This window comes from Panicum virgatum, chromosome 1N, assembly GCF_016808335.1.
Source record: "Panicum virgatum strain AP13 chromosome 1N, P.virgatum_v5, whole genome shotgun sequence".
Lineage (NCBI taxonomy): Eukaryota > Viridiplantae > Streptophyta > Magnoliopsida > Poales > Poaceae > Panicum > Panicum virgatum.
Genome location: NC_053145.1, coordinates 66,162,563 through 66,187,916, shown reverse-complemented (window position 1 = coordinate 66,187,916; position 25,354 = coordinate 66,162,563). Strand labels below are relative to the sequence as shown.

Here is a 25,354-nt window from a genome sequence, read left to right as displayed (position 1 = left end):
CTCATTACCCATCGTGTGTAAGATACGTTTTTCCAAGGCGCTTACGCACCGGAAGTAGGCTGTAGGGCAGTCCCCTCCCTCCCTCGGACAGATCCATCCAAGTCAATTTCTCCATTCCCAAGCCAAGCCTGCCAGCCAAGGAATCCCGCGTCGGGATCGGCCAAGGCGGCTGGGTTCGTAGATTCATCCGAGGTGGTGGCGAATGGGTGAGGGGATCAACGGCGACGCCTGCCTCGCCTCCGCGCCGTACGACCACTGGGTTATGCTCGGCCCCGCCGGGGGGTCGCCGCGCCCGTCCGCGCGGTATAAGGTACTGTACTCTAGGCGATTATAAGGCATTTCTCGCCATGTGCTCTTCCTTCTGTTGCGCTAGTAATCTCCCTGTAATCCTGTGACGGCGGTACTTACTAATTCCTAGCATGCACGATTGGGTCAACATTTACTTGATACAACCAGATGGGCAGTGCAGAATGTCGGCCTTGCTGAGATCACAAATTTTAAATCTGGAACACAAACCATCAGTAAAACATAGAGATGCTAATGATCATGTGCATGATGCCATGAGTCCTGTTTCTGTCCTTATACCCTGGTTTGATTGTGCGCGTATACTGCTCAATGTTGCTAATACATGACAGCATGCTGCACAAGTGGTTCAAGATAAACTGTATGTGGTGGGAGGAAGTCGCAATGGCCGCTCTCTATCAGATGTCCAGGTTTGGCTTTGGCACTAATGCATATTTTTAACTAATCCCGTCTCGTGCTTTCTCCTTCACCTATATATGAACCTGGACACTTTTTGCCAGGTTTTTGATTTTAGGACATTCACGTGGTCAGCGTTAAATCCTACTAGGGACTCAAATCAGCTGAATCTTGAAAATAATGCCACAGGTGGATCATTCCCAGCATTAGCAGGCCACAGTTTGGTAAACACGGCACCCTTTTATTTTAATGGAAATTTGTCTGTTTTGTAGCCCCATAACCTCATCCACTCGTTCGATCCAAAGAGCTGTCATGCTTTATGCTTACCTTTTTTTTTTCTTAGGTCAAGTGGAAAAACAATCTTGTGGTTGTAGCTGGGAACACAAGGTCATTGTCATCATCAAATAAGGTTTCAGGTATTTGTTCAGGAAAACCTTCCAATTTTCGTAACAAAAAAAAAAGAATCTCGAGCACAAAACATGCCATCACAAATTTGCTTGAACATAATCCTCAGTAAGTTGGTAGTTCAGTTATTTACCGTATGGTAGTGCTTCCTCAATGTACCCCCATTTTCCTAGCACCTGGTAATCTGGTATGAGCTTCGGGAAGTTGTCTCTCCTATTTAATGCAACTTGCTAGTATTTCTTTGAATGATGTCTCAGTTTTACAATAACTTTTTTTAGAATATACAAGAGGACTGCCTATCTTTGCATTCCTCCTGCGTATTCTTGAAACAAATCAGTTCTTGTAAAACTGAGGGATGATCCCAAGAAATATTAAGAAGCTATATCTTTACAATCAGTTCAGCAAATGATAGCATTGAATTTCTGGATGCAGTCTGGCTTATTGATGTGGAAACCAATAGCTGGTCTGCTGTTGATACTTATGGAAAAGTCCCAGTAAGAATCTTTTCTTCTGAACTTCAAAACAAAGTGATTCATGATTGAACTGGTAGAAATGTTTACTTATGACCTTGTTGAATTCCTTTTTTTTAATACTTTGCATTAGACAGCCCGAGGCGGTCAATCTGTATCGCTACTTGGTTCTCGATTACTAATGTTTGGTGGAGAGGATAACAAGAGAAGGCTACTGAATGATATTCATATACTTGACTTGGAGACAATGATGTGGGAAGAAGTGAAAACAGAGTAAGAACCACTCACAACTTATGCTGGAAATATCTTTATGTAATTCTGAGCTCTTGCTGAGATTATTGTTTTGCTTGCTATTGTGAAACAGGAAAGGTGGTCCGACTCCTAGGTACGATCATTCAGCTGCTATTTATGCTGACCAGTATCTTCTGATCTTTGGTGGCTCTTCACACTCTACTTGCTTCAGTGATTTTTACCTACTTGACTTGCAAACTGTAAGTACTGAATGGTCTTCGTAAGTTAGGTTATACAAGTTCATTTATGTTTAGCTACTTTGAAAGTTTAAATAAATTTGCCAAAGCAGGGATTTGTGCCGATCCATATATTGGTACTTGTTCTTGGATAACTTGCTGATGCCTTCAAATCATACAACACTCGCTAGTAGTTTTTCGGTTTTAAGAGGACTTCCAAATTCAAAAGCTTACCCAGTTAATAATAATTGCAATATAATAAAGGATATAACTCCATTCTGTTATGACTAAAGGAAACTACCATGCATCATAACTTCATGAGGTGACATGCAGACATGCTAAGCAAATCACATCATACTTCTATAGAAGGGTGCAATTCTGTTTCTTTCACTCTCCGCAGAAGTTTAGCACTAGACTTTGAGACTGAACGCAGGGATGAATTGTTTTTTCTTTCAGTACTTACTTTAAGTAATTTTATGTATGTTAACAGCTGGAGTGGTCTCAACCTGACACCCAAGGTGCACATATAGCTCCTAGAAGCGGCCATGCTGGTACTTTGATTGATGAAAACTGGTATATTGTTGGTGGTGGAGATAATGCAAGTGGTAATATGCACATGTTTCCCGTAATTAGTCTATTTTTTGTACAGTTACTAATATACTCCGGTATCTAAGAAAATGCACACGTCACAGGTGCCACTGATACAATTGTAATGAATGCTTCCAAGTTTGTCTGGTCAGTGGTCACCAGTGTCTCAGCTCGGGATCCACTTGCTTGTGAGGTAAGAAATGTTTGTGCAATTGTGTTTCTAGTTCGAGAATTAGCTAAAATCTCCATAAAGTAAGGCAGTCTTATGGCAGTGCTCCACGTGCAATTTCATGTTCCAGAAGTGCATGGATGATAATAAAATGTACTCGCATCAATAACTTCATTTTCTTTTGCCTGTTGTACAAGTCCTTATTTGTAAAATATCATAATTATTCACATTTAACAATGTTTTCATATATTTTGAACACTATATGTCTAGATTCGGTTAGATTGCTTTTGTTGATAGATGTTAGGGATGGATGAATTAATCACAATTAGGTATAGCTTTTTCATCTAAAATAGTGAGAAGCAAACTCTATTATAAAATGCTGTGCCATTTCTGGTACTTTCATTTGCAACTTTTTTTTTGTTTCAGCATCAGCTTAAAGAAATGCCAGCTTCCTGTACATTTTGCTGGGCAACAATCAAATATGCCATTACAAAGCACATTCATGTTCGTTAGATCTTGAGCTTTGCAAAATGTGATGATGTAAGATCAAATTTGGACTAACCAACATATTTTTAATACTATATTTTGATTTCTGCTTATTTAATACTTTACAGGGTCTCATCCTTTGCTCGACCACAATTGATGGAGAAAATTTTCTAATTGCCTTTGGTGGTTACAATGGGAAATATAGCAACGAGGTACTGAATTTAGGGGAATAATTTCTAGTCATGGTACCTTGTACACGATTCATTTGTTCAACTTTCTATTTTAGATCCACACCCCCCCTTCCCCCCGGTTGTGTTCATATCTTTTGGTGACTACAGTTGTCTTCATATCTTTTGGTGACTAGTCTAGTGCCTAAACTTCTTTCAGCTGTTGATTCCTGACATTCTTAACTGTTTGACTAAAATGAGGATTTGCTGCAGATCTTTGTTTTGAAACTCAAAGCAAGAAATTTAGTTCAACCTCGACTTCTCCAATCACCAGCTGCAGCCGCTGCTGCAGCTTCTGTAACAGCTGCATATGCTTTAATTACTGCTACAGATGAGAAAACCAGAGATATTGTTGCTACAGATGATTTTGCCATCAAGAATGCTCAACCTGCAAGTTCTTCAAAAAAGTTGGTTGCTGAAATTGATGTGGTTAATGGAGAGAAAGATAAACTAGAGTCTAGATTGGCAGAAGTTCGTGATGAGAACTCAAAACTAAAGGATAAACTAGACCTGGCAAACTTGTCATATGGTGAACTAGCAAAGGTAAAGCCCTCTTTAGATTATGTTCTGCAATAGGGAATTCTTGATTCTCTTTGACAATCTCTGATTTTTCTTTCCCCTTTTAAAGGAACTTGAATCAGTTCAAAATCAACTAGCAGCAGAGGGTTCAAGATGTCAGAAACTTGAGGTTCTAAAGTTACACACAAAATTGATTCTCTGAACCTGAACATATTGATTTTCAGCTTTCCTTCTTATACTCCTTATTGCTTGCCTTTTTCCTGAATCCCTCAACTTAGTCCCAAATTGCTGCTGCACGTAAGAGATTGGAATCTGCTGGTTCTTTGGAGAATGAGCTGGAAGTACTGCGGCATCAAATATCTCAGGTGGAACAAACCATGGCAACTACTCAAAGACAAAAATCTGGGGGCGTTTGGAAGTGGGTGGCAGGAAGTGCAGAGGTCTCTGATGATGAATAGTAAGTCGTATGTGCAGCATGCTTGGATGGAATAATGTTCATGCGTTCAGCTATGGTTGTACTTTATGGCTTTCATTTTACACACCTATTTTTTTATTAGAAACTTGTTTAAATAGAGTTCTAACTCATGAACATGAATCCTCGAGGGTACACTGCATACACTGCATTACGGCATTGCTAAATCGTATTATTTAACTCTGAAGAAAAATATGAAATATCTGGTGTAGAATTATCTAATCCTGGAATTTTTTGCTTAGCAAAAGACATTAGAAACCTTGTGATTGTATATCCTATGACAATTTTTTTATAGAACTCTAAAATCATGTTTGCCGGGACTTTTATGGGAGAAGTATGGGATTACCTAACCTCTAGTATTTCTGGAGGTATTTTGAATTTGGATTTTTATCTGTTCCTAGTTATGGAACCAAAAACTGCAAATGTTGTCACTTGAAATTTTGGAGGTTGGCAGTTGTAGCTTGTTTAAGTGCATAGTTAAACTCTGCAACTTTTTCCCTTCCATATCATAAACTTTGGACTGCTTCCATACAATAGTAACAATAGAGTCCATACAAATTGATTGAAACTTTAAATTATCAGCTCCTACTATATAACTCCGCAGTTGATAGTACAAATTTTGGATGGTTGTAACTCTTGGATCATGCTTGATCAGGTTGACAAGCAGCTTGCAAACAGGAAATGAGATCAGAGGATCTGCTACAGTTTTGAGACAGCTTGTCTGTTGCCAGTTTCCGGGTGCTTCCTCAAGATCTTGCTTGTGGTTGATCTTGAAAAGATGTCTCCCAAAATAATCTTTTGGATCTTCTTAAGTGGTGGCACCTGGAAGAAAATTTTCAGTAGGCAGGCTTAGACATTTGACAGTACGAGTATACCAAAGATTGGGATTGTATCACATTGAATTTATGGCGTTAGTTATTAGCTACCTCTTTGTTTTTGTCATCGCATGCCTTTTTTCTTTTTGGGTGGACGGCTATTACAAATGAAACAATACAAATGTGTCCGTTGGCTGTAACGGCTGGGAAGAAAGATAATTTTATGTATACCGTGTAAATTTAGAAATATTTATCTGGTATCGGATCGGATATTACTATAGGCCGGTTGTCCTTTTGAATTGCACCGGGGGCCCGTGCTGTACTCTCTGTTATATGTTGGTGAGTTATTTGGTTGGAGAGAATAGCTAGCTCTATGATTTGTTTTTCCATTTGAGGAGATTCTATTTACCGGGGAGTTGGCCTCGTCTGTTGCCGCTGACTTTTGTTCTGCTGGCTGGCTGCTGTGCCTGAAAGGAAAATGGCATGCCAAGGTTGTTAGGTTGTGGTACGTAATTGTTGAGCGATTACACTTGTAGGAATGGAAGGGCAGGCATCCTTACTGTATCACTGCAGCGTCAGTTTGTGTGAGCATCAGAAGCAGAGCTGCTGCTGCTCCTTGCAGCTCTTGCTCTGAAGCGGCGGGTGCGCCGGCGACCCACGGCAGCCTCCGGCGGAACTCCTGGCGTGCCTCTGGCGTAAACGGCGTCGGCACCACCATCACCCTCCTAAGCGAGGAGAGCTTGGCCGCCATGGGGCTGGCGAGAGCTGCTGCCGCGTCTGGCGCCGCCACGACGCCCTCGGATCGGACGGGGGCGCCACGAGCACCGTGGTGACTCCGGCAGCGGGGAGCCCCAGGGCGACGAGCGGCAAGCCGTGGGCGCTGCACATCGGGAGAGACGCGAGGCAAACCCGGCGCTCGTGGTCCGGTGTGGGCAAGCCTGCCCCTGCGACGGCGGCTACGAGGTCGGCGTGCGTCAGGGCCACCGTCGCCGACGGCGAGTAGGCCAGGAAAGCTCTGGGGTCGTGGGACGGCTCCGCAGGCTGCGGGGCCGTGGGGTCACCGCCATCGATCAGCTCCTCCGCCGAGAGGGTCCGGGGGTCCGGCGAGCGCGACGTCAGCAGCCGCGGCACGCCGACGCCGGCGACCTTCCCAGCCGCCTCCGGCTCAGCAACGATCATGACGGCGGCCGAGGCGTGCGGCTATCTCTGCGGGCGTGGCGTCGGGGTCGGCGGCGACCACGACGGCGCCTGCCGCGAGGGCGCCGAGGAGTATCTGCGGGAGCAGGAGCGAGTTGCGCGAGAGGACGAGGACGGCGTCGCCGAGGCGGAGGCCGGAGGCGAGGGAGAGCGCGGCCCGGTGGAGCGCGGAGAATGAGAGGGTCCCGCCCGTGGCGGCGTCGACGAAGGCGGGCGCGGTGGCGGGGTGGTGGGCCAAGCAGGAGAGGACGAAGGCGGCCACGTCGACCCTCGCCGGCGGCGGGTAGAGGTGCTCCATGCGTCTGGATTGGCTTGGAAGCGCAGCCATGGATCGGGTCGGGGAGCAAATTTAAAGGCAGGGCGGGCTGCTGCTGCTGCTTGTGCTTTGTTTCCTCCGTTGGTTTGTCTGGGCCGGCCGGCGGTGGCGCCAACGCAAGGATCTGTCGTATGTGTGTCTGTGTTGACGACCAAAATTTATCAGCAACCTGAACAGACCGGTCTGATCGGTGTGTCTAGGCGGTCTGACTGGTCTAGGCGTCTGTAAACGGTCTGGCATGACCAACCGGTTTAGGAGGAGTCAGAGTACAATTAGAGTTCTTAATAGATTTAGATCTGTAAACAAGATTTCTTGCGGGGTAAGCCTTCCCCACCCTATAAATACAAAGGGTCACGGTCGATTGAAGGAACAACCCAATCGAATCTATCAAAAACACATCTTTTATCTTTTTTATCTTTACCCTACTTTTACAACATCGACATATTGTTCTTCTCTCGTCTCCATGGCATTTGAGGACGCCATAGCTGGCCTGCCGAGCCTAAGGCAACCCTACACGCGCTTGCCCCGACGGGGTCCCTCCCGGGCGAGCGTTCATAGGATCGTCGTCGTTCTGCACGGCGACCGATCTGACCGGTCTGACCGCTCCACGCAGGAGGTGCTGCAAGGAGCTCATCCTCGCGTCGCGCGACCTAGCGCGATCGTGTGTTGGCCTGTAAAAGGCGTCAACACAAATTGGCGACTCCGCTGGGGAGCGAGAATCAGGCTATCATGACCGATTTGTCAAACCCTAGCAATCCAGCATCATCTGAAGAACTACTTGAAGAGTATCGGCGAGAATACGACAAAGCAGTCGAATGTCTACTTTTGTCTTGCTTTCGTATAACAGAGTATGGAGTCGTTAAGATAAAGGAGTTGCAGACACCATCTACCATTGATGTATTAATGGAGATGCAATCTCCAGGTACTTTATCTGACATTCTATCTGGTTTTGTCAAGCATTTGATTGATAAGAAAGAGAGTTCAGTTGCAATTCCTGTTATTCAAAAATCGGCTATTGAAAAGCCGACTAGTAATCCTTGCGAAATTTTGCATAATATTGCTAGTCAAGATACAATTCGGCCGTCCCAAGCCGAAATTGTTGAGCCAAATTTCCCTAGTAAGAGCACAGAAACTAAGTTTAGTACTTCTACGCTCGGGGGGCAACAAAACATAGTCAAAGGTTCCGGTTGCACCGCAACCGGTCTGACCGGTTATCCGACCGGTCTAACTGCCTCGTCTAGGGTTTCATCAAATAATTCAAAACATAAGATGGTTAAACCCAAAAAACCCGAGATTGGTGTTTGGAAAACTGTTGAATCTAAAGGCCGTCACAAACATCAAAAGGAAAAGCCGAAGCCCTTTCTTAGAGATCTTCCGGCTAAATTCAGAAAACGAAATAATGATGCTAGTCGGCTAAAACATCCAAAACACTCAAGATCTACTCCAAGACAACAATTCCATGATCGGAATCGGCAGACAAATAATTTTCCTAATTCAGTGCCGTTTTCATTACATAGGTAGTATACACATATACCATACGACATGCCTTGTTTTTATCCATCATGGTATTTTAATTCCTATATGCCGTCTCTTCCTACATATTTATGCCCAAATTATATTACCTATAGGAGCCGGCAATTAGTAAGCCATCACCTACAAATAATGGCCGTTTTGATCCAAAAAATCGACCTGTACAGAAAAAGAAACACATGGTGATCAAGCAAGTTTATCGTGTCCAAAAAGATGGGTTATTGTATAAAAATTCAGATTTGACACAAGATAAAGAAAAGCTGACCGTTGAAGAAACATCGGCTAGTTCCGTTGCTCAGATTGTCCCCAATAGAGACCATACTTCAAACAATATAGTCGAACAATGTTCAAATTCGGCTGGGAGGCAAGATAAGAGCATCTATATCGGATCTGACAGGACCGGTCAGACCGGTTCGTCAGACCGGTCTGACCGGTCTGAACCTGGAAAGTCTGGTGGTGCAAAAAATAGGATCAAGCCGACCTTTGAGGAGCTTCTGGATAAATAAAAAAGATATCTGCGCAAAAACGAACCAATCAATTGAGAGGCAAACGAAAAAGGAGTTCTTCATCACCAAAATCAAGAAAGCATCAACGGTCATCGTATTGGTCTTCGTCATTCATCCCGTCGATGCATGTACCATGGTCTGCATATTCAGGTTTGCTTAATTCATGGTTTGGTCATAATCCTTGGCTGCCATATTATGATTATCAGTTTTATATTTTATCAAGGAGCTATGATTTGTATAATCGGCCGCATTGGCCGTCTCAAGATTTTTGTTATTGAACATGCTAAGGAATATAAAGCCGAAAGAGTTTGCTGATCGTAAGCTAGAAATTGTTACATGCTATTTCTCTTAGTTCAGCTATTTAGCATGTTTAAGTATAATGTATGGCCGACGTATTGTTAATCGTCGCCCTTAGACAATTTTGGTCCAGAGAAGTGTTCTTTGGCACGCAAGCTTTGCCAAAGAACAGGGGGGCATATGTTGACGACCAAAATTGGCAGTAATCTGAACAGACCGGTCTAACCGGTGTGTCTAGGCGGTCTGACCGGTCTAGGCATCTGTAGACGGTCTGGCATGACCAACCGGTCTGACCGGTTTAGGAGGAGTCCGAGTACAATTAGAGTTCTTAATAGATTTACATCTGTAAACAGGATTTCTTGCGGGGTAAGTCTTCCCCACCCTATAAATATAAAGGGTCACATCCGATTGAAGGAACAACCCAATCGAATCTATCAAAAACACATCTTTTATCTTTTTTATCTTTACCCTACTTTTCCAACCTCGACATGCTGTTCTTCTCTCGTCTCCATGATGTTTGAGGACGCCCTAGCTGGCCTGCCGAGCCTAGGGCAACTCTACACGCGCTTGCCCCGACGGGGTCCCTCCCGGGCGAGCGTTCATAGGATCGTCGCCGTTCTGCACGGCGACCGGTCTGACCGGTTCCTCTGACCGGTCTGACCGCTCCACGCAGGAGGTGTTACAAGGAGCTCCTCCTCGCGTCGCGCGACCTAGCGCGATCGTGTGTTGGCCCGTATAAGGCGTCAACAGTCTGCCATGGGTCCCAGCGGAGAGAGAGACGAAAAACAGGTCGCCCAGCTCAACCCAAGAAAGGCCCAGGAAGAGGTTGGGAGCCAATCGCGCGCGCGAGCCTAGTACAGTAGTGGATAAGAAAGAGTGCTAGCAGAGGAGAAGCTATCCAGGAGAGCAAGCAATGGCGTCGCCGTCCACGCTGCCTTTGACGTCCGCCTTCCCCTCCCCCTCGCGCCGCCTCGCGGCGTCTCGCCGGGCGACGTCTCTGGTCATCGTCGCCCAGGGGAAGGTCAAGAAGTACCGCCAGGTCGGCTCCCCCTTTCCTCTTACTACTTGTTACTACACATGCAGCGTACCAGTAGTCCAGGCCTCTAGAGTTGTTGATTCGTTTCGCGCCTCTTGCTTGGACCAGTCACCAAGTCGTCTTCTGTTCAACCTCTGTGCTCAGCTGCGCCATCAATTAGTCAGTCATACATGTAATCTGACAATGTGGCATCGCACCCGTCCTGTTCGATTTCACTTGCTCATCCTTTGTATCTATTATCTCCCTGCCCTTAGCATTACATGGAATCTGCTTTTCTTCCCCTAGGTCATACTGACAGACGACATACAAGAAGTAGGTAAGAAAGGGGAAACATTGAAGGTGCGAGCTGGATTTTACCGCAATTTCCTCCTTCCCAAGGGCAAGGCCACGCTTCTAACCCCACAAGTCCTCAAGTAATTGCACGCTCTCACTGCATTCTAGCCCTCATTTCTTTTCAAATCTCTCGCCCCTGATGATCTTTGCTTCTTACTGGTACGCATTGCCAAGAAAATCGATTGATGTTTAATGATTATATTTAATTGTTGGCTTTCACATATTTCTTTTCCTTACCTGCAAATTCTGCTCTCCATCAAATGATTCAGTGGCTGCTAACACTGTAAGAACCTTGGGAACTTCTTTCTGAGATTTGGTTTGGGCCTAGCAGTCTAGATTGAGATAGGAATCCATGCACCTTTCTGATTAGAATTATGGTAACATAGATTAAGTGGTCCACACATAATGTTGGATATGGATTTGTAAGTAGAAGCTGAAAAAATTTCTTTCCTCTACTTCTTTTTGCAGGGAAATGCAACTAGAACAGGAGAGAATAGAAGCTGAGAAGAAGCGGGTAAGAAAAACATTGCAATCAATATGAAACAGAGATGAGGTTAACTTCAGATAGCATACTATGTTCTGAGGAGACTACCTTAGTTGTAGTTTAGCCTTATCAATAGTTCTAAGCATGATATGTTAATCAAATTCTATTGATGCCATTTGCGAACGAGTGTACTTATCAATAGTCGCTGATATCCAGTGGCGGAACCAGGATTGAGTCGAACCCCGGGCCGAGTTTTAAGTATAGTCGTCCACAAACTCACAGTTTAAAAGATACATGAAAATATAAACGGAAAGATAGATAACATACAAAAAATACCATCGCAAAGTAATATATTTATTCTTCTTCAGCAATTGATCCAAGTCCTTCTTCAGCAATTGATCCAAGTCCAGAGGTAGAAGCTACTGCAAAATAAAAAAAAATTGGGCCGAACCCCGGGCCATGGCCCGGGTGGCCCGGGGTGTGCATCCGCCCCTGCTGATATCTATAGCCTTCAAATTTCTCTACTTACATTAGGTCAAAGAAGAAGCACAACAACTTGCTCGAGTTTTTGAAACCATCGGGGCTTTCAAGATTCCACGCAAAGGCGGAAAAGGAAAACAAATCTTTGGAAGGCAAGTAATAAGTTGTTACCATCTATCTGTCTCCCCTTACTTCCATTTTTTCTGACAAAATCCTTTCTTCTACACAGCGTCACGGCACAGGATGTTGTTGACATAATTAAGTCACAACTTAATAGGTAATACATCCTCCTACACCTAACGAGGCTTAATAGCGTTCCTCATTTTGTTATGGCTTTTCTTACTGTTGGCAAGCTGTGTCATGTAGAGAGGTCGACAAGAGGCTTGTGGCAGTTCCAGAAATTCGTGAAACTGGAGAGTATGTTGCTGAGATTAAGCTTCACCCAGATGTGACAGCTCGAGTAAGGCTGAACGTCTATGCCAAATGAGATGTGCAGTTACAGAAGCTTGCATGGATGGTGGGGGTCTGGGGAAGCCTGATTTCGATAGGTGAGCTCAGATGCATTCAGGGGCCCTGTCCGTGAGGGTTGGCTCTTAGTGTTGTGATGTTCTTACCGCTTACACATGCAGTTGCTTTTGTTTCGTGCAGAGATTTTGCTGAAACTGCCAGGCGTTGTGGTAGAAAAATGGAGGCCTGGACTGGTTCTTATTACTCTTATCCATAATTAAGGGCTCATCCTGCTTGTAAAGTTAAATTTCAGTTTGTTGATTTTGGTGGAGTGAAAACTAGAAAGTTGTAAAGCACAGTTGGTTTGACCGCTGAAGCATTCCTTGGATGTTTATCATGGCTGAAGAAAATGGCCGAAGCCTGTAGCAAAAACAGTTACGTTCTATGAACAGGCCCCAAAGGTAGATGTGACCTATCGGTTTTCCAGGGATATGTTTTCATTTGTGTGTTCGTTATAATTTTTTTGAGTATGCGGGCTGCTCTACGGATTCTAGCAACTTATGAAAACCTCCAGCTGTCCATCGAGTTTTTCTTACCCATTTTCCATATAGGAAGCACTATAACACCTTTTCCTTGGAAATTTTCTTAAACTTAAGTGTTTGCATCAGACTGGTCATCTGAGTGACTATTGAGTGTCTAACCTGGCCTCTTTGGTTTCTTGTGGGAGCTGTCATCTGCGCACAGGACGCATTCGTCGCTGCTGCCACCCAGTTACCACGAAAACGCTTCATTCGTTGCTCGCTCGAACTGCAGGCAGTCTAACGCCATGTAGATCTCTTAAAGGTTGACGAATGTTACAATATCCAACCACGACTATCCATTTACCACAGCCATGGCTATCTAAAATCTCCACGATCAATACCGACACACATCCAATTACTGTCCAACCCAGCAAGTACCTTATCAAAATAACAACTAGCAAATAATGTAAATAATAATGTCAACCAGTTAATTTTTTGCATGGTTACATCGATACAAGGGGGCCCTACCGCCCTAGTTCCCAGAGAGAAAAAAAAAGAAGCAAAAATAGATACACTGCTGTGTCCCTCCCTGATGAAGCACATGGTCTCAGCACAAACCATCGCTATCATCGGAAGTTTATTTTCAGTACATGTTTAACAAGTCAGAATGGTTTGCAAGATAAATGTGTAAAGACAAACTGCCTCCATTGTTATACCCTCGTTGAGGAGACACGTTCCAAATCAAATGTAACAGCCCTCAGACAGAACGGGGCCACATTAACTTACCTGCTGTAGACACACGACCCTACTTTGTAGCTCAACAGAAGAATCATGGCTGATACAAAGAAAAGATACATGCCGCTGCGCAGCACCATCGGGATGGTGCTAATCCGTGTAGCCTGCTCAAAACCAGCAGGCTTGGATGACACATCGCTCTCCACGGTAAAAGACAGAAGCAAATTGAAGTCTCCATTCTTCTGCAGGGGCCACCGCTCAGAGACACCACTAAAAGTGAGGCCATCGAGTTGGATGATGCCAGCTGTAACACGAATCGAGCTCGGGCTGACAGCCGAGAGAGCGCCAACAGATTTTCCAGTTGCTGACGGTTCTGAAGCCATTGCAGGTGGAGCCGGGATAGAGCCCAACATGCTGGCAAGGCGCTTTCCGAAAGTTTTATCAACAGTGTCATCTGTTGGCACACCTGGAGCAAGGAAAGTTAAAATCAAATTACAGGTGTGAGTTCAATTACAGTAAAATTCAAGTGTAGTCACCACAATTTTTGAAGTGATCAATCAAGAAAAGGAATACTGTACCTGGTACTGCAGTATCTGGATACATATCCTTGAGGGAACCAGATGAAGACGCACCATATTGAGTATTTGCTTCCAAAGACTTCGAGATCCCATCAAGTGCAAACTTGTCCTTGTTATCACCCTGTAAAGAAGTGAACAGCACAGTTGATCACCAATTAGTTCTTCAGCCTCTAGTTGTACAGAACTAGCGATCAGCCAATCACCAATTAGTTCTTCAGCCTATAGTTATACAGAACAAGCGAAGGAAATGTACCTCCACATTTTTTTAAAAATGTCACATTTGCTTTGTCCTAAGTCAAACTTATCCAACTTTAAAAAGAAAGGAGGGAATATATAGCAGTTCAAAGGCACACCTTTTGGGCAAAGTTTGTTGGCATGTCTGCAAGTTGATAATTTGAATCCTGAGCAGAACCCAAAATGTCATACTTGAAATCATTCTCCGTGGCATCAAAGTAAGCCATCATATCATCTCCATCAAAGAGTGATTCATTTCCAAAAGGCTCATTGAGGAGGTCGTTCAAATATACAAAGTCATCATTTCCATCCACCAAGTTGTAATCAGATGGAGCATCGTAAAATACCATACTGCCATCCACTTGGTGAGGTGCTGGAAAGCCATCAACCTGCTGGTACTCTGAATATGTATTCCCATTGCTATCATTCTGTGTGTCAAAGAACTCCTCAGCACTAAGAGTACCATTGGCATAGTTCTGATTACTATATGCTCTCAAAGGCCAATGTGTGTCATCGCCATCAGCCGGGTAACTCCCATTCAGAGTGCAATCCTGACCTACGTAGTCATTATCTTTCCTGGGGCACGCAGATAATAAGTCGTCAACACTGAAGTTATCATCAGTGGCATTCTGCCCTTCAGATCTATCTACATTCTCTGCATTAATAGCTGACAAAGGTTCCTGTATAATCTCCTCCAGAGAAATAACACCATCAGCACAGCTTCCTTCACCGGTGTCTTTGGAACCTTGAGCTTTGAGAGGGGCCATCTCAGGTGAGCTGAGCATTCCATGGGCCTGAATAAAGGCAAACAATAGCAGAAGTATCAATGTATTTAACAAGAGATCCAGGGAAAATATTCTCCAACATGCTTGCATGCCAGGAAATACTGAGTGATTCAGTTTTTGTTGGGGGTGTACAGTTCCAATGGCATGCTTTGAATCTGAGCAAATTAACATTTATAAAAGGCAAACAAGATGGTACTACTCACCTGAGCAAGCTCATTGGTTTTACAATATCCATTCTCATCCTCCTCGTTCGACTCATCTACAGTACATGTGATTGTAGCCATTCCGGCAGATGTGCCATTAGCAGGTGCATTCTCAATAGCATCATCTTCTTCTTCCCATTCCTCTTCCATGTATGGTGCACCATACTGCGCTCCATTCTGTGGTCCAGAACCATGCTTCTGGAAGATTCGACACACCACGTGCAGATCCTACGCACTCAGCGGAAAAGAAACATCAGTATTGAGAGCATCTCTTCTTCAAGCAAAGGAGGGGACCAAGTCATAAAATAGCATGCTAGAAACCAGCACCCGAAATTGGACATAAAGACAGTAAAATCCCCTCTTGAGACAATTCCTTTTTTTCCCTTCCCTCTTTAGATCAGGATCACATAATTTCTGGAATTACTCCTAGATGGTAACTTGCAGCAGCACACCATCATAAGGATGCTTGACAAAAGCATCAGATGGCATTAAAAGATATATGTCCTAGTTTCAGTCTTTCAGAACAAAAGGGGTTGTGTACTGTATTGTCAATTTTATCATCAATCACACTCGCGAAGCATGGCGATAGCACTCAGCATACATATATTGAGAGTGTGGTTACTTGGTTCAGGTAATCAGGTTACAGAAAGTTTCCAACACCATTTGGTTTCCATGGAACCCTACCATTGGTTGCCTGAAGGTGTGTATTTGAAGATGATCCTAATTGACTAGTATTAAGCTAGATCGCGTGTGTTTTGGGGGATGAGGAAAAAAAAGGGACAACCTGGGGCCCGTCGGCGTCAAGGAGTCGGTACTCGTGCATGACCCAGTTGCTCCTCTCCCCCTTGGGCGCCCTGCCGGCGTGGAAGACGAGCGTCTTCTTCATGCCGACGGCCTTGCCGCGGTGGTAGACCTCGCGGTCCTTTCCCGTGGTCTTCCAGTATCCCCGCGGCGTGGCGCGGTTGGTCCTGTTCCCCGGGCCCCCCCGGCCGCCGGCGCCGGCCCCGGCGACCTTGCGGTCGAGGCGCGCGAAGAAGTACCACTGGGCGTCGCGGCTCCGGATGCGGGAGAGGGAGGGGAGGTCCCAGGGCTCGAGGCGGTAGAGGTCGACCTCGGCGATGGCGTCGACGCGGAGGCGGCGGCCGAGGACGCGGCGGCGGAGGTAGTAGGAGACGAGCTCCTCGTCGGTGGGGTGGAAGCGGAAGCCCGGGGCGAGGGGGACCTCCGCCGGCGGCGGCGAGGAGTCGGGCGGGGACAGGCTGGTGCTCATATCTGGATCTGCTGATATCTGCTAGGGTTGGGGGGGCTAGGATGTCGGGTGATCTCGCATGACTTTTTGGGCGGGCGGATTGGGTTGGGGTTGGGGTTGTGGGGGGATCGGGTTTGCTAGGGTTTGGGTGTGGTGGCGTGAGGATGCGAACCCAAGGAGGTGGAGGTTGAAGTCGCTGGTGCTAGGATTTGGCTTTGGCGTGAGGGAGACGAAGACAAATACTTGATTTTCAGTGCCCGTAATTGATTTTTTTTACAAAACTAGCACTAAAACCAAAGAGATTAGCATTCTTTTTATCCAAATAACTCTAGGATGCATTACATCTGAATACAAGGACAGAGGGAGTAAGTACTAATACTATCTAATATAACTAGTTTGATTAGTACGGATCTCATAATTGTATTCTTTTGATCTAATAATTGTATTCTTTTGTGAACGGAGGAATTACTACCCAATAGCACTGACGCCAGCAGCAAATATATCTTGGGATGATCAAACAGCACAGCCAAAGAAAACCAGCCAGTCCTCATATCTTCTTCCTCTATCAATATTTCTTCTATCCTTGAGCAACGGAATGGAATTGTCAAACTACAGACAGACACACGGCAGGCAGCCCTAGGCAAACCAGCGTCATGTTATGGACCCCAAGAAATATAAACTCGCTCTCTTTCGAAACCGAAACCAATCCAAACGGCGCACCTAAATTATCTAATACTACCAGTTTATGCTAACATAATAAAAGCCATCGGTCGGACGCAACAAACAATAATAACTTGATTCTTCTCGACCTTTGCTAGGAACCCAAAAAAGAAAAGAAAAAACAATTCCCACATCCTCCACCCAACTCGCATCAAACATGCGCAGTGAGAAGGCTCTCCACACAACTCATGGATGTCCCCCATCTTCAAGAGGGGCCCCATCACCTCTCCGAACTGGCTGACACCCTCTGCATGATCATGGACTCCGCAGTGCGGATAGCTTCCGATGTTCCAGTAATTGTCACTTTCCTGCACCGGTGAGTCAAATTTAGCACAACTTAAATATTTATTGCTCGCATATTGTCAAATCCTACTGTCCTAGTAGAGGTGAAAAGGTGTGAAAGAAAATACCTGTCAGTTGTCCCAGACATGAAGTCACCCCTATCAGATATCTTGATCCTAGCACCACTAGCCTGCATTTGCAACAAATTGCAAGCAATTTATCAAGCGACTAATTTTGGTGCCAAATAGTGCATTGCAACAAAAAGGAGGCAGCAGTTTATGAAGGGTCATTTCTAAACATAATGACGGCACAGGATATTATTTACTTCTCTTAAGGGCAAACTACTTGACCAACATGAATTTTTGGAGGGCAGAAGCAATTGATGATATCTATCATACAGGGAGATAAGTCATACTCATACAGCTTATGATTGTTCAACTAGTCACTTACATGCCGCTGTAGTAAAACCATATGCAAGTCAATACGTGCAATTACCTGAATGATTTCTGTTATGTTCCTTCCAGCACGACCTACAACAGCACCTATGTGTTCATCGGCTACACCAATGGTGATAGATTCTTGGGCATCATTATTAGCAGGCGATCTCATAGGTGTGCTGGGCTGCAGAATTTTAGCAGCAAATCATCAGAACTCGAATCAATCCAGGAATGCAGATATGGAAACAATTACATTGTAAAATTGGGTTTAGTTCTTTATTGCTTTTCACCAAAACCCAAAAGCCACACTTTTCAAGACAAGGGCAACATCGCCGAACAAAGATTAAACATGGCATTCACAGTAAACATTAGGATGTCAAACATCTCAGCATACAAACAGTGTTACCTAGTCATGAAATATATGCATATAACTATATGGCATTATAAGCCAAGGTCATCAAACTGCAATTAAGATACATTCTAATAGGTTTCACTGTGTAATGACCACAAAAGATCAATAGTGTCCACGACAAAACCAGCATGATATCAACTTAAACTCAATATAACTCCAACTACTAGCATCAAAGTTTGCCTCCATGAGATTTCATTGACTTTGCTCGGAATAGATTATATAACATGATTCCACAGACTAACATGAACCGTATCAGACCTCTAAGGCTCTTTTCTAGTGCACAACAAAGGAACATATAATAGCTTAGTTTCAACTCAGATGGACTGAATGCATGCATCATGAATGTTGCTAGCACTTACAGAATAAATCCGCATGAGTGAGATGCACGACAATAACCAGAGCAAAACGGAGAAAACACTAACCTTGTTGTTTTGGTACCTTCCTCCATACCCATTAGGTCCATAGTTCACAGCATTATTGTATGGCACCTGTGGAATCATATAACCAACAGGAACACCAGGATAGCTTGGAAAAGTAAGACCTGAAAAATTTGAAAGAAGGAAATCAGAAACAGAAAGTTGTGACTCAACGATAGAATCAAAATTTCATCTGCGCCTCTGCCTGGCAAATGGTACTGCAAATCCCAAATGTCAATACACCAGCAAGCTCACATATGTTTTTTTAAGAAAGGCGTGCTATCACCCAGCATGAAATGCATATGCAGTACATGAAAGATATTTTCAAATAAGCACCCAGTTAGCATGTGGTAACATCAAGTAGCCAGAAATGCTAGGATTTTACCTGCATATGGAAATGGGGAACTCAAGTTAGGAGGGTAATGAACATCCTCAGATAACTTCTTCAATATCAAATCTATTGCATTCATCTGGTTATCAAAAGTTCCTGTGACAGTAACAAGCCTGTCATGCAAACCAGCATAGTTGTTATCCTGTGGCGAAATTTTGATTCCAGCATGCGATTCTTCAATAAATGACCTGAAGTGAAAAGAGAACACACCAACTTTCAGCATCCAGAGCAACACGCACAAAAAAAAGGAAAACAATAAAAGAAGGAAATATAAACCAGTCACAAGATATTAGGAACAGGATATGCTTCCTATTAACGTAGCATGGTTAGTTTGTGCACATATACTTTATTGAGTCCTTATATTGCATCAGCTTGTAAAATCAACTACGACAATGGGAATAGAGCAACTTATAGTACAACAAAATAAAACAGCTTAAAGAAGAGACATACTTTATTGTTGATCCACCTTTACCAATTATCCCACCACAAGAGCTGTTAGGAACTACAAGTCTAACTTTAGGCCTAGCTTCAGCTTCATTGAATTCTTCACCCTGAGAAAGTAACTGGAGAATATCAATCATCAATCACCAGATAGCCACTGGCAAAATAAAATGTTTTACCTCAGCCAAAAGTTTCTCAAGAATGAGCTCCATGGCCTTCATTACTTCATCAAACATTCCAGAAACCATGATGATACGGTCATTTGTACCAGGGAAGAACTCATGGCTACGTGATAACTGAATTCGGGCCCCAGACTGGGACTGAAAGTCATTGATGGTTGATCCACCCTTGCCAATAATACATCCTGCTGCAGTATTAGACACCAGGAACCTCAAATGTGTTGGCTTCTCCTTGTCATCTGAGAAGAAACATCGTATGAAAATTCAGAATTATGTGGAAGTAATTTGAATCTCAGTAACTATGCCGTTGTCTATAAGGTAAAGAGGGGTAGAGGTGTCTCTAAACTGACTTGGGACGAGTCGGTTAAGAGAGACCTTAAAGATTGGGATATCCCTCAGGAGATAGCTTTGGATAGGACTTGGAGACTAGCTATCAACGTGCATGAACCGTGACCTTTGTGTCTTTTGGGTTTCATCTCTAGCCTACCCCAACTCGCTTGGGATAAAAGGCTATGTTGTTGTGTTATGTGGAAGTAATTTGAATCTCAGTAACTATGCCATTGTCTATCGTTTAACTTAAAGAAAAACAGAAGTGAGGAATTATGCATTGCATAGTTGAAACTGTTAACCACCATGTAGAGGTATATATCTATCTGTGGAGCCAAATGATTTTTTTTAGAAACTGAAATAATTTGTCATTTAAGACACAATTGTAGAAAACAGCAAGCAAGTAAATCCATATTATCCAAAAAAAAAAGTAGATGAAATATGAGAATTCTGTGAGCAACGTACCCTCGAATTGGATCTAACTAATAAATTTTCACAGAAACAATGCACACTGCATACTAACACAATAAGTAATACTTCACATAGTTGGGAAGAGTAGTGGGTTCATATAGGTGGCCAATGGGATTGATTATGTGATCAAGTGTACAGGACTGATGGCTCACTCGACAAGAGGACTATAAATGTAGAAACCACTTTAGTCTATGAGCAGTGCAGGTACCCATCAGAGAGTCACAGAGGCTCTGAGTGCCAAGGTTTATGCATTGACAATTAGCATTACCATGTGTCTGTAGCACAAAGTGCTACGGTTTAAAAATGAGGTAAAACCATCTTTTCGTGAGAGTAGCTATTGTTGTTGGACATTGTAGGCTACTATCGCTACAAGATGAATTTGGCAGCATTGCATGCAATGACCTACACTTAATGGCAACATGACTGTATCTGTATTCTGTATCTGAAACTTGTCCTTATGCAGAGATGGACAATTTACAACACAAAGCCTCATGAGTGCCATAATAGTGGGCATTATTATTATTATTATTATTATTATTATTATTATTATTATTATTATTATTATTATTATTATTATTATTATTATTATTATTACTACTACTATTGAGCGTGTACAGGAAAACTACCATCACATCCAGCAGTTATACTATCATGATTGATAATAACTAAACCCTATTGCCACGACATGGGCGATAAAAACAGGGGCATATACATATATCAACCAGCACTAAATCGAACGTCCTATGCAGAGTGACGTTAACTAAACTAGAGATATATATACAGCAAAACAAAACAAAAGGGCAGCCCCCGTCCGTAGTAGGGGTACGCGGCGCACAGCTCAAGTCGTCGTGTACCAATTGCGACTCGACACTAGCATATCCGCAACAGATCTCGGCATGAGAGCGGGAGGCGGAGGCCCAGATCTCACGGATCCAGGCACACCACACTCAGAGGGCCATGTACAGATGCGGAAGAGCGAGCCCGTGCGTGTTACCGAGAGGGAGGCGTGCGTCGTTACCTCCTTCCTCGGAGGGCTGCTGCTGATGCTGCTGCTGCTGCGGAGGGGAGCGTGGGGCGCGCTTCGGGGCGGATTCCGGCGAGGAGGCGTAGGGGGAGCCAGGGGCCTCCATCCTTCCTTCCTGCGGCGGCGGGGGGCGGGGTGGAGGTTGGGGGGGGGGGGGGGGTGGAGGCGGAGGCGGAGAGGAGAGGAGCGGAGCGGAGGCTCTGATACAGACAGAGAGATGCAAAACTAGGATCGCCCTGGGCCTACGCCATCGATTCTCCAAGTGCGTGCGGGGAACACAGCTGGGCTTTTATCCATCCGCCCGATTTCTGTTTTGGGCTTCGCTTGCCATCCTCTCCGCTTCCATTTATGTTCCTTCCCTTTGCTCAATGCCCCAATGCCGCGACTACGAGGTAGTTTCGACTTTTGATTCCAAGTGTATGTATTTAAAAAAAAACACTTTAGCAGGAGTAATTGATTCAAGGAGGAAGCAAATAGAGTTTACTCTGGCTTGTCAACCAGCCAGCAATATTTTTCTCCCACACTAAACCAACATCAGCCATTAATATTTTTCTCTTACAACAAATCAGCAGCAGCAACCAATCACATCCAGCCGAACATAGCAAATATAATCGTATTTGATGATGCAATAATCGTGTTGTGTTCCACACACTTGATTCGTCAGTAGCATCAGCCAGGGTATCTAATCTAATAAAGATGAGCAAGCTGTCACATCAAAAGATTAGCATTATCCGAAACGATCCACAACCTTCAACACATTCTATAATCCAGAAAAAATAACTTGACAAAATAAACAACCAATTTGACCGTTTCCACAACGTGCGTGCTCACCAAAACTGGCGCAGTTGACAACACACCGCAGCGAGCAAGATGGTCCATAACCTTAGCAATGATTTCTCTAAGCTGCCAACTATCAGGTAATGCGCTTGTAGAGACGAAGGTACAATGAACCCTAGGCACCTGATACATCAATCTACCAGCCTATGACATTTCACCATCATTTAGTGCCAGAGCTTGAAGACTTTTGCTGTTTGGCCTTCTCGACCAGAGGTTTTAGCTGCTGCTTCTCTGCGAGCACCTTCAACAGGTTGAACAGGAACGGGATGTAGTTGTGCTTCCTCCGGATGTTCTCCGTCTTCCACTTCTTAAACTTCTCTTCTTCCATGATGATCTTCTCGCTAACTGTCTCAATTGCTGATATCACCTCTGTAAGCGAGTTGTTCAAGGATTCTGTGGCAGAAGTATTGTTTATCTCCTGCAAAATTTGCTCCCTTCTCTTCTCCAGTTCCTCCAGCTCGGCACTGTACACCTCTTTCCTATTCTTTATAATTGCCATGAGATTGAACCTAATCTCACTCTGTGAATAGCGTTCGATCCTTTCTTGAATAACTGGCTGCACCATCCGTAGCCAATCAAGGTCATCAGAACCATCGCACTGCCCAAGGTTCACAGGTCCTTCCTTCAGCCCATCCAGCTCATAGAGGACACCTTCAAAAGGTAAATAACTTATGAAATGGTACACATCATCATCCTTAGTCGCTGCTCTCTGCTCATCTGAAATGAACGGCTCTGGCCTAGCAAAACTGTTATGAGCTGTCCGAATAGATTCGCTGTTGCTGATAGCTAAGCCCCTCAGATCAGGTGTGAAAGCTCCTGTGAATTCCTTCAGTTGAGATAGTTCTGGACCTATGTTAATTTCTGGGCGATTCATGAGAACTGAGAGAATAGCTTGAGTAGCACATGCATTATTGATGACCTGGAAATGAGCAAACAGATCAGCTGTTAAGCACAAAGTAGCAAACACGGTTAGCTGAAGGACCAGAGTGGAACTAACTTGCTGAGCAAAGAAAAGGTTTGGATTAGGATCTCTGACAACAGGCCGTTCATCCTTTTCCCCAGGTATCCACTTGAAGAGAAAAATTAGCCCGTATACTGGCCTATGAGAAGTGGAGAGGAGGAGTGAGTTAAAGACATTGAGAGAGCAGTCACTGATACTCAAAATAAAGATTCTCACCGCAGTTCGCTAAGAGAGTCCACATCAAGAGAGTAAAGCTCTTCCACCTGTTTAAAGACAGCATAACAGGTACACAAGGGGTATTAAAAAGATCCATCCCAACGTATTAAGACAGCACAGCAAGCACATAAGGAGCATTAAAAAGATCCATGCCAAAGTATATATAAATGTCTGGGTTTTTATATGGATAACTTCAAAAATGTGTATCCGTTGTAGATTGCTATAAGCACATATCACGATACATATTCTGGTAGCTGAAGTACCAGCACTATCAAACTGAAGGACAAACCATGACCTCAATTATGTTAACATGTCACAATATTACCAGAGGTCCCATAAATGCAAGTGAATAAGCAAGTGTGGAGCAAAGGTTTCACTCAAGGCCCTCTCCTCTTTCGAAATGGAGTTGACAGTTGCATATAGGAAAAAAAACAGAGTAGAAATTGACATCAAATTATCAGGTAATGTTCTTTCAATTGAAGTGTGTATCTTCAGAATTTTGTTGCCATACTATTCTACAACAAGCTAAGCTATGGCGGATACTATTGTGCATATCCTGTAGTCATAGTGCGGTATTATGGTAGTTCTTCAAACGAGAGTGACAGGGAGCTGTCATTTCCACAGCTTGAGGAAACAAATCTTCAGAAGAACTAGAGTAAATTGCACTGCTGAGTTTACACTAGTGAATGAACAGGCCGAGCACATTGTCATTGCAGATACAGTAATAGTTCAAAGGAGAAAACCATGAACAGTAGTTGCTAGACATGCCATTCCATAATTCTTAAAATGTTCAGTCAAGGAACAGAAAAGATTCCCGGAATCTAACCTGCACACCTTTCACTTGCATTTGCTGAATCAACTCGGTGAAAACACCTGCTCAAGAAAAACGCAAGCAATGGTTTAAAACATTGAGGACAACATAGAAGATAAAAGTACAAATAAAAGTAGGTTTAACAAAAGCTTGTTGCCTTGTTCAAATCATCAATAGGTGGTTGTTACAGGAAAGAAGGGACGAAAGCAATATACCGAGCTAACCACTACCGATGGATAATAAGTGGTATTCTCACATCACAGTACTATGACTCTACGAGTGTATAGGTGAAGTCATGGGCAAAAAAGAAATAAGAAGAGAATGTATATCCTACAAGTGCGCTGCTACGCCATACACCTCCCATGACTTGGAAATTGCAAGGGAAAAAAATACTGATAGGAAATTGATCAAGAGACATAACGTGAGAACTCACCAGGGTCAGACTCAATCGTGCACCAGGACATCGTTGCGAAACCCCCTGAAGTCTCCTGGTTGCAGGCAAGGAAACCCGATAATTTTTTGCAAACGAAGTCGAAGTTATTTAGTAGATAATAATATATTGTAACTGGATCAGATCCGAATACAGAAATAGTTTAGTTAGGGTTTGGGGTGCTCCGTCTCGCACAACAGAAGGAAAGAGAAGGGGCGGGCATACCTGGTGGATGCTCGCCGCCGGCAGAGGGGGCTGGGCCAAGACGTGACGGAATGGCGCCGCCGCTCGCGCAGCCGCCGCCGCCAGGGAAGGAAGAGCAAAGAGCCAAGGGCGAGGAGAGAGTTCAGAGATGAGCCCGAGGGGGGAAGGGCTGTCAATGAGCCGAGCTCCCCCGAGCTTGCCACCTCAATCTGGCTGGAGTTCGATAGCATCCCGAGCCGAGCTCGATCTGAGCTTCACATCCACAATTGAGTAGCTCAGCTCCAAGTCTTTTTTCTTTTTTTTACGAGGAGCTCCGCTCGGAGTCGCCGATATTTTTTTTAGACTAAAGTTCACCGTCAGTACTCGAATTTACCTTGTAGTATCACCTAGGTCTCTAAAATTTTAAATTGCATCCTTAAACTTACTAATTATCTCATGTAAAGTCCTAATCACTATTTCTAAGTTATAAAGTGCAAGTATTTGTGGGACGTGGAGCTTACATACCAAAGCTCCTCTAGTCTTATTGGTTAGAGGAACTGAGGTATGG

General features: G+C 44.1%; 5 protein-coding genes and 1 pseudogene across 11 annotated transcripts; 2 read left to right on the top strand and 4 right to left on the bottom strand.

Moving 5' to 3' along the window:
* On the top strand, positions 1-5,621 carry LOC120657666 (acyl-CoA-binding domain-containing protein 4-like). Of its 2 annotated transcripts, XM_039936069.1 has the most exons (14): positions 5-310; positions 636-713; positions 804-923; positions 1,043-1,115; positions 1,537-1,598; positions 1,708-1,847; positions 1,939-2,065; positions 2,532-2,646; positions 2,734-2,822; positions 3,413-3,496; positions 3,725-4,054; positions 4,140-4,199; positions 4,309-4,487; positions 5,158-5,621. In XM_039936069.1, coding segments are annotated over exons 1-14 (1,566 nt in total). In that variant the 5' UTR covers positions 5-202; the 3' UTR covers positions 5,159-5,621. The 2 variants fall into 2 exon arrangements, with proteins under 2 accessions (XP_039792004.1, XP_039792003.1); XM_039936070.1 differs by lacking the exon at positions 5,158-5,621 and having other exon boundaries at positions 1-310; positions 4,309-4,488.
* Positions 4,973-6,884, bottom strand: LOC120657668 (annotated as a pseudogene).
* Positions 6,885-9,928: 3,044 nt separating this feature from the next.
* On the top strand, positions 9,929-12,433 carry LOC120657665 (50S ribosomal protein L9, chloroplastic-like). Of its 3 annotated transcripts, none has more exons than XM_039936066.1 (7): positions 9,929-10,202; positions 10,485-10,612; positions 11,001-11,046; positions 11,551-11,648; positions 11,726-11,773; positions 11,863-12,044; positions 12,145-12,433. In XM_039936066.1, exons 1-6 carry the CDS (start codon positions 10,077-10,079, stop codon positions 11,981-11,983), a joined length of 567 nt encoding a protein of 188 aa, XP_039792000.1. In that variant the 5' UTR covers positions 9,929-10,076; the 3' UTR covers positions 11,984-12,044; positions 12,145-12,433. The 3 variants fall into 3 exon arrangements, with proteins under 3 accessions (XP_039792000.1, XP_039792001.1, XP_039792002.1); XM_039936067.1 differs by having other exon boundaries at positions 9,984-10,202; positions 11,863-12,039; positions 12,140-12,433; XM_039936068.1 differs by having other exon boundaries at positions 9,984-10,202; positions 12,126-12,433.
* Positions 12,434-12,903: 470 nt separating this feature from the next.
* On the bottom strand, positions 12,904-16,488 carry LOC120657662 (NAC domain-containing protein 53-like). The gene is made up of 5 exons (XM_039936059.1): positions 15,784-16,488; positions 15,000-15,227; positions 14,131-14,805; positions 13,778-13,898; positions 12,904-13,665 (listed from the first exon to the last, which is right to left on the bottom strand). The coding sequence occupies exons 1-5, from the start codon at positions 16,267-16,269 to the stop codon at positions 13,247-13,249; spliced, it is 1,929 nt and encodes a 642-aa protein (XP_039791993.1). The 5' UTR covers positions 16,270-16,488; the 3' UTR covers positions 12,904-13,246.
* A 303-nt stretch (positions 16,489-16,791) lies between these two features.
* On the bottom strand, positions 16,792-21,663 carry LOC120657663 (protein BTR1-like). Of its 2 annotated transcripts, none has more exons than XM_039936060.1 (8): positions 21,343-21,663; positions 19,527-19,765; positions 19,357-19,457; positions 18,901-19,094; positions 18,522-18,640; positions 17,746-17,871; positions 17,379-17,440; positions 16,792-17,276 (listed from the first exon to the last, which is right to left on the bottom strand). In XM_039936060.1, the coding sequence occupies exons 1-8, from the start codon at positions 21,452-21,454 to the stop codon at positions 17,189-17,191; spliced, it is 1,041 nt and encodes a 346-aa protein (XP_039791994.1). In that variant the 5' UTR covers positions 21,455-21,663; the 3' UTR covers positions 16,792-17,188. The 2 variants fall into 2 exon arrangements, with proteins under 2 accessions (XP_039791994.1, XP_039791995.1); XM_039936061.1 differs by having other exon boundaries at positions 17,746-17,873; positions 18,527-18,640; positions 21,343-21,585.
* Positions 21,664-22,031: 368 nt separating this feature from the next.
* Positions 22,032-25,152, bottom strand: LOC120657664 (ubiquitin carboxyl-terminal hydrolase 2-like). Of its 3 annotated transcripts, none has more exons than XM_039936063.1 (6): positions 24,829-25,152; positions 24,607-24,661; positions 24,189-24,235; positions 23,363-23,409; positions 23,183-23,285; positions 22,032-23,104 (listed from the first exon to the last, which is right to left on the bottom strand). In XM_039936063.1, the coding sequence occupies exons 2-6, from the start codon at positions 24,635-24,637 to the stop codon at positions 22,346-22,348; spliced, it is 987 nt and encodes a 328-aa protein (XP_039791997.1). In that variant the 5' UTR covers positions 24,638-24,661; positions 24,829-25,152; the 3' UTR covers positions 22,032-22,345. The 3 variants fall into 3 exon arrangements, with proteins under 3 accessions (XP_039791997.1, XP_039791999.1, XP_039791998.1); XM_039936065.1 differs by having other exon boundaries at positions 23,183-23,280; positions 24,829-25,033; XM_039936064.1 differs by having other exon boundaries at positions 24,607-24,738; positions 24,829-25,031.
* Between the last annotated feature and the right edge of the window lie 202 nt (positions 25,153-25,354).

What these genes read in the sequence shown, in the direction of transcription:
- LOC120657663 (XM_039936060.1), bottom strand. Translation starts at nt 21,454, where the DNA reads ATGGAGGCCCCTGGCTCCCCCTACGCCTCCTCGCCGGAATCCGCCCCG. An exon ending in AAAGGTGGATCAACAATAAA is followed by an intron (nt 19,095 to 19,356) that starts GTATGTCTCTTC and finishes TTTTCACTTCAG; the next exon opens with GTCATTTATTGAAGAATCGC. An exon ending in TTCCCCATTTCCATATGCAG is followed by an intron (nt 18,641 to 18,900) that starts GTAAAATCCTAG and finishes CAAATTTTTCAG; the next exon opens with GTCTTACTTTTCCAAGCTAT.
- LOC120657662 (XM_039936059.1), bottom strand. Translation starts at nt 16,269, where the DNA reads ATGAGCACCAGCCTGTCCCCGCCCGACTCCTCGCCGCCGCCGGCGGAG. An exon ending in TTGACGCCGACGGGCCCCAG is followed by an intron (nt 15,228 to 15,783) that starts GTTGTCCCTTTT and finishes CTGAGTGCGTAG; the next exon opens with GATCTGCACGTGGTGTGTCG. An exon ending in TCCAGATACTGCAGTACCAG is followed by an intron (nt 13,666 to 13,777) that starts GTACAGTATTCC and finishes TCCTTGCTCCAG; the next exon opens with GTGTGCCAACAGATGACACT.
- LOC120657664 (XM_039936063.1), bottom strand. Translation starts at nt 24,637, where the DNA reads ATGTCCTGGTGCACGATTGAGTCTGACCCTG. An exon ending in CACGATTGAGTCTGACCCTG is followed by an intron (nt 24,236 to 24,606) that starts GTGAGTTCTCAC and finishes TTTCTTGAGCAG; the next exon opens with GTGTTTTCACCGAGTTGATT. An exon ending in TGCAAGTGAAAGGTGTGCAG is followed by an intron (nt 23,410 to 24,188) that starts GTTAGATTCCGG and finishes GTCTTTAAACAG; the next exon opens with GTGGAAGAGCTTTACTCTCT.
- LOC120657665 (XM_039936066.1), top strand. Translation starts at nt 10,077, where the DNA reads ATGGCGTCGCCGTCCACGCTGCCTTTGACGTCCGCCTTCCCCTCCCCC. An exon ending in TAGAAGCTGAGAAGAAGCGG is followed by an intron (nt 11,047 to 11,550) that starts GTAAGAAAAACA and finishes TACTTACATTAG; the next exon opens with GTCAAAGAAGAAGCACAACA. An exon ending in GGAAAACAAATCTTTGGAAG is followed by an intron (nt 11,649 to 11,725) that starts GCAAGTAATAAG and finishes TCTTCTACACAG; the next exon opens with CGTCACGGCACAGGATGTTG.
- LOC120657666 (XM_039936069.1), top strand. Translation starts at nt 203, where the DNA reads ATGGGTGAGGGGATCAACGGCGACGCCTGCCTCGCCTCCGCGCCGTAC. An exon ending in GCCCGTCCGCGCGGTATAAG is followed by an intron (nt 311 to 635) that starts GTACTGTACTCT and finishes AATACATGACAG; the next exon opens with CATGCTGCACAAGTGGTTCA. An exon ending in ACCTACTTGACTTGCAAACT is followed by an intron (nt 2,066 to 2,531) that starts GTAAGTACTGAA and finishes GTATGTTAACAG; the next exon opens with CTGGAGTGGTCTCAACCTGA.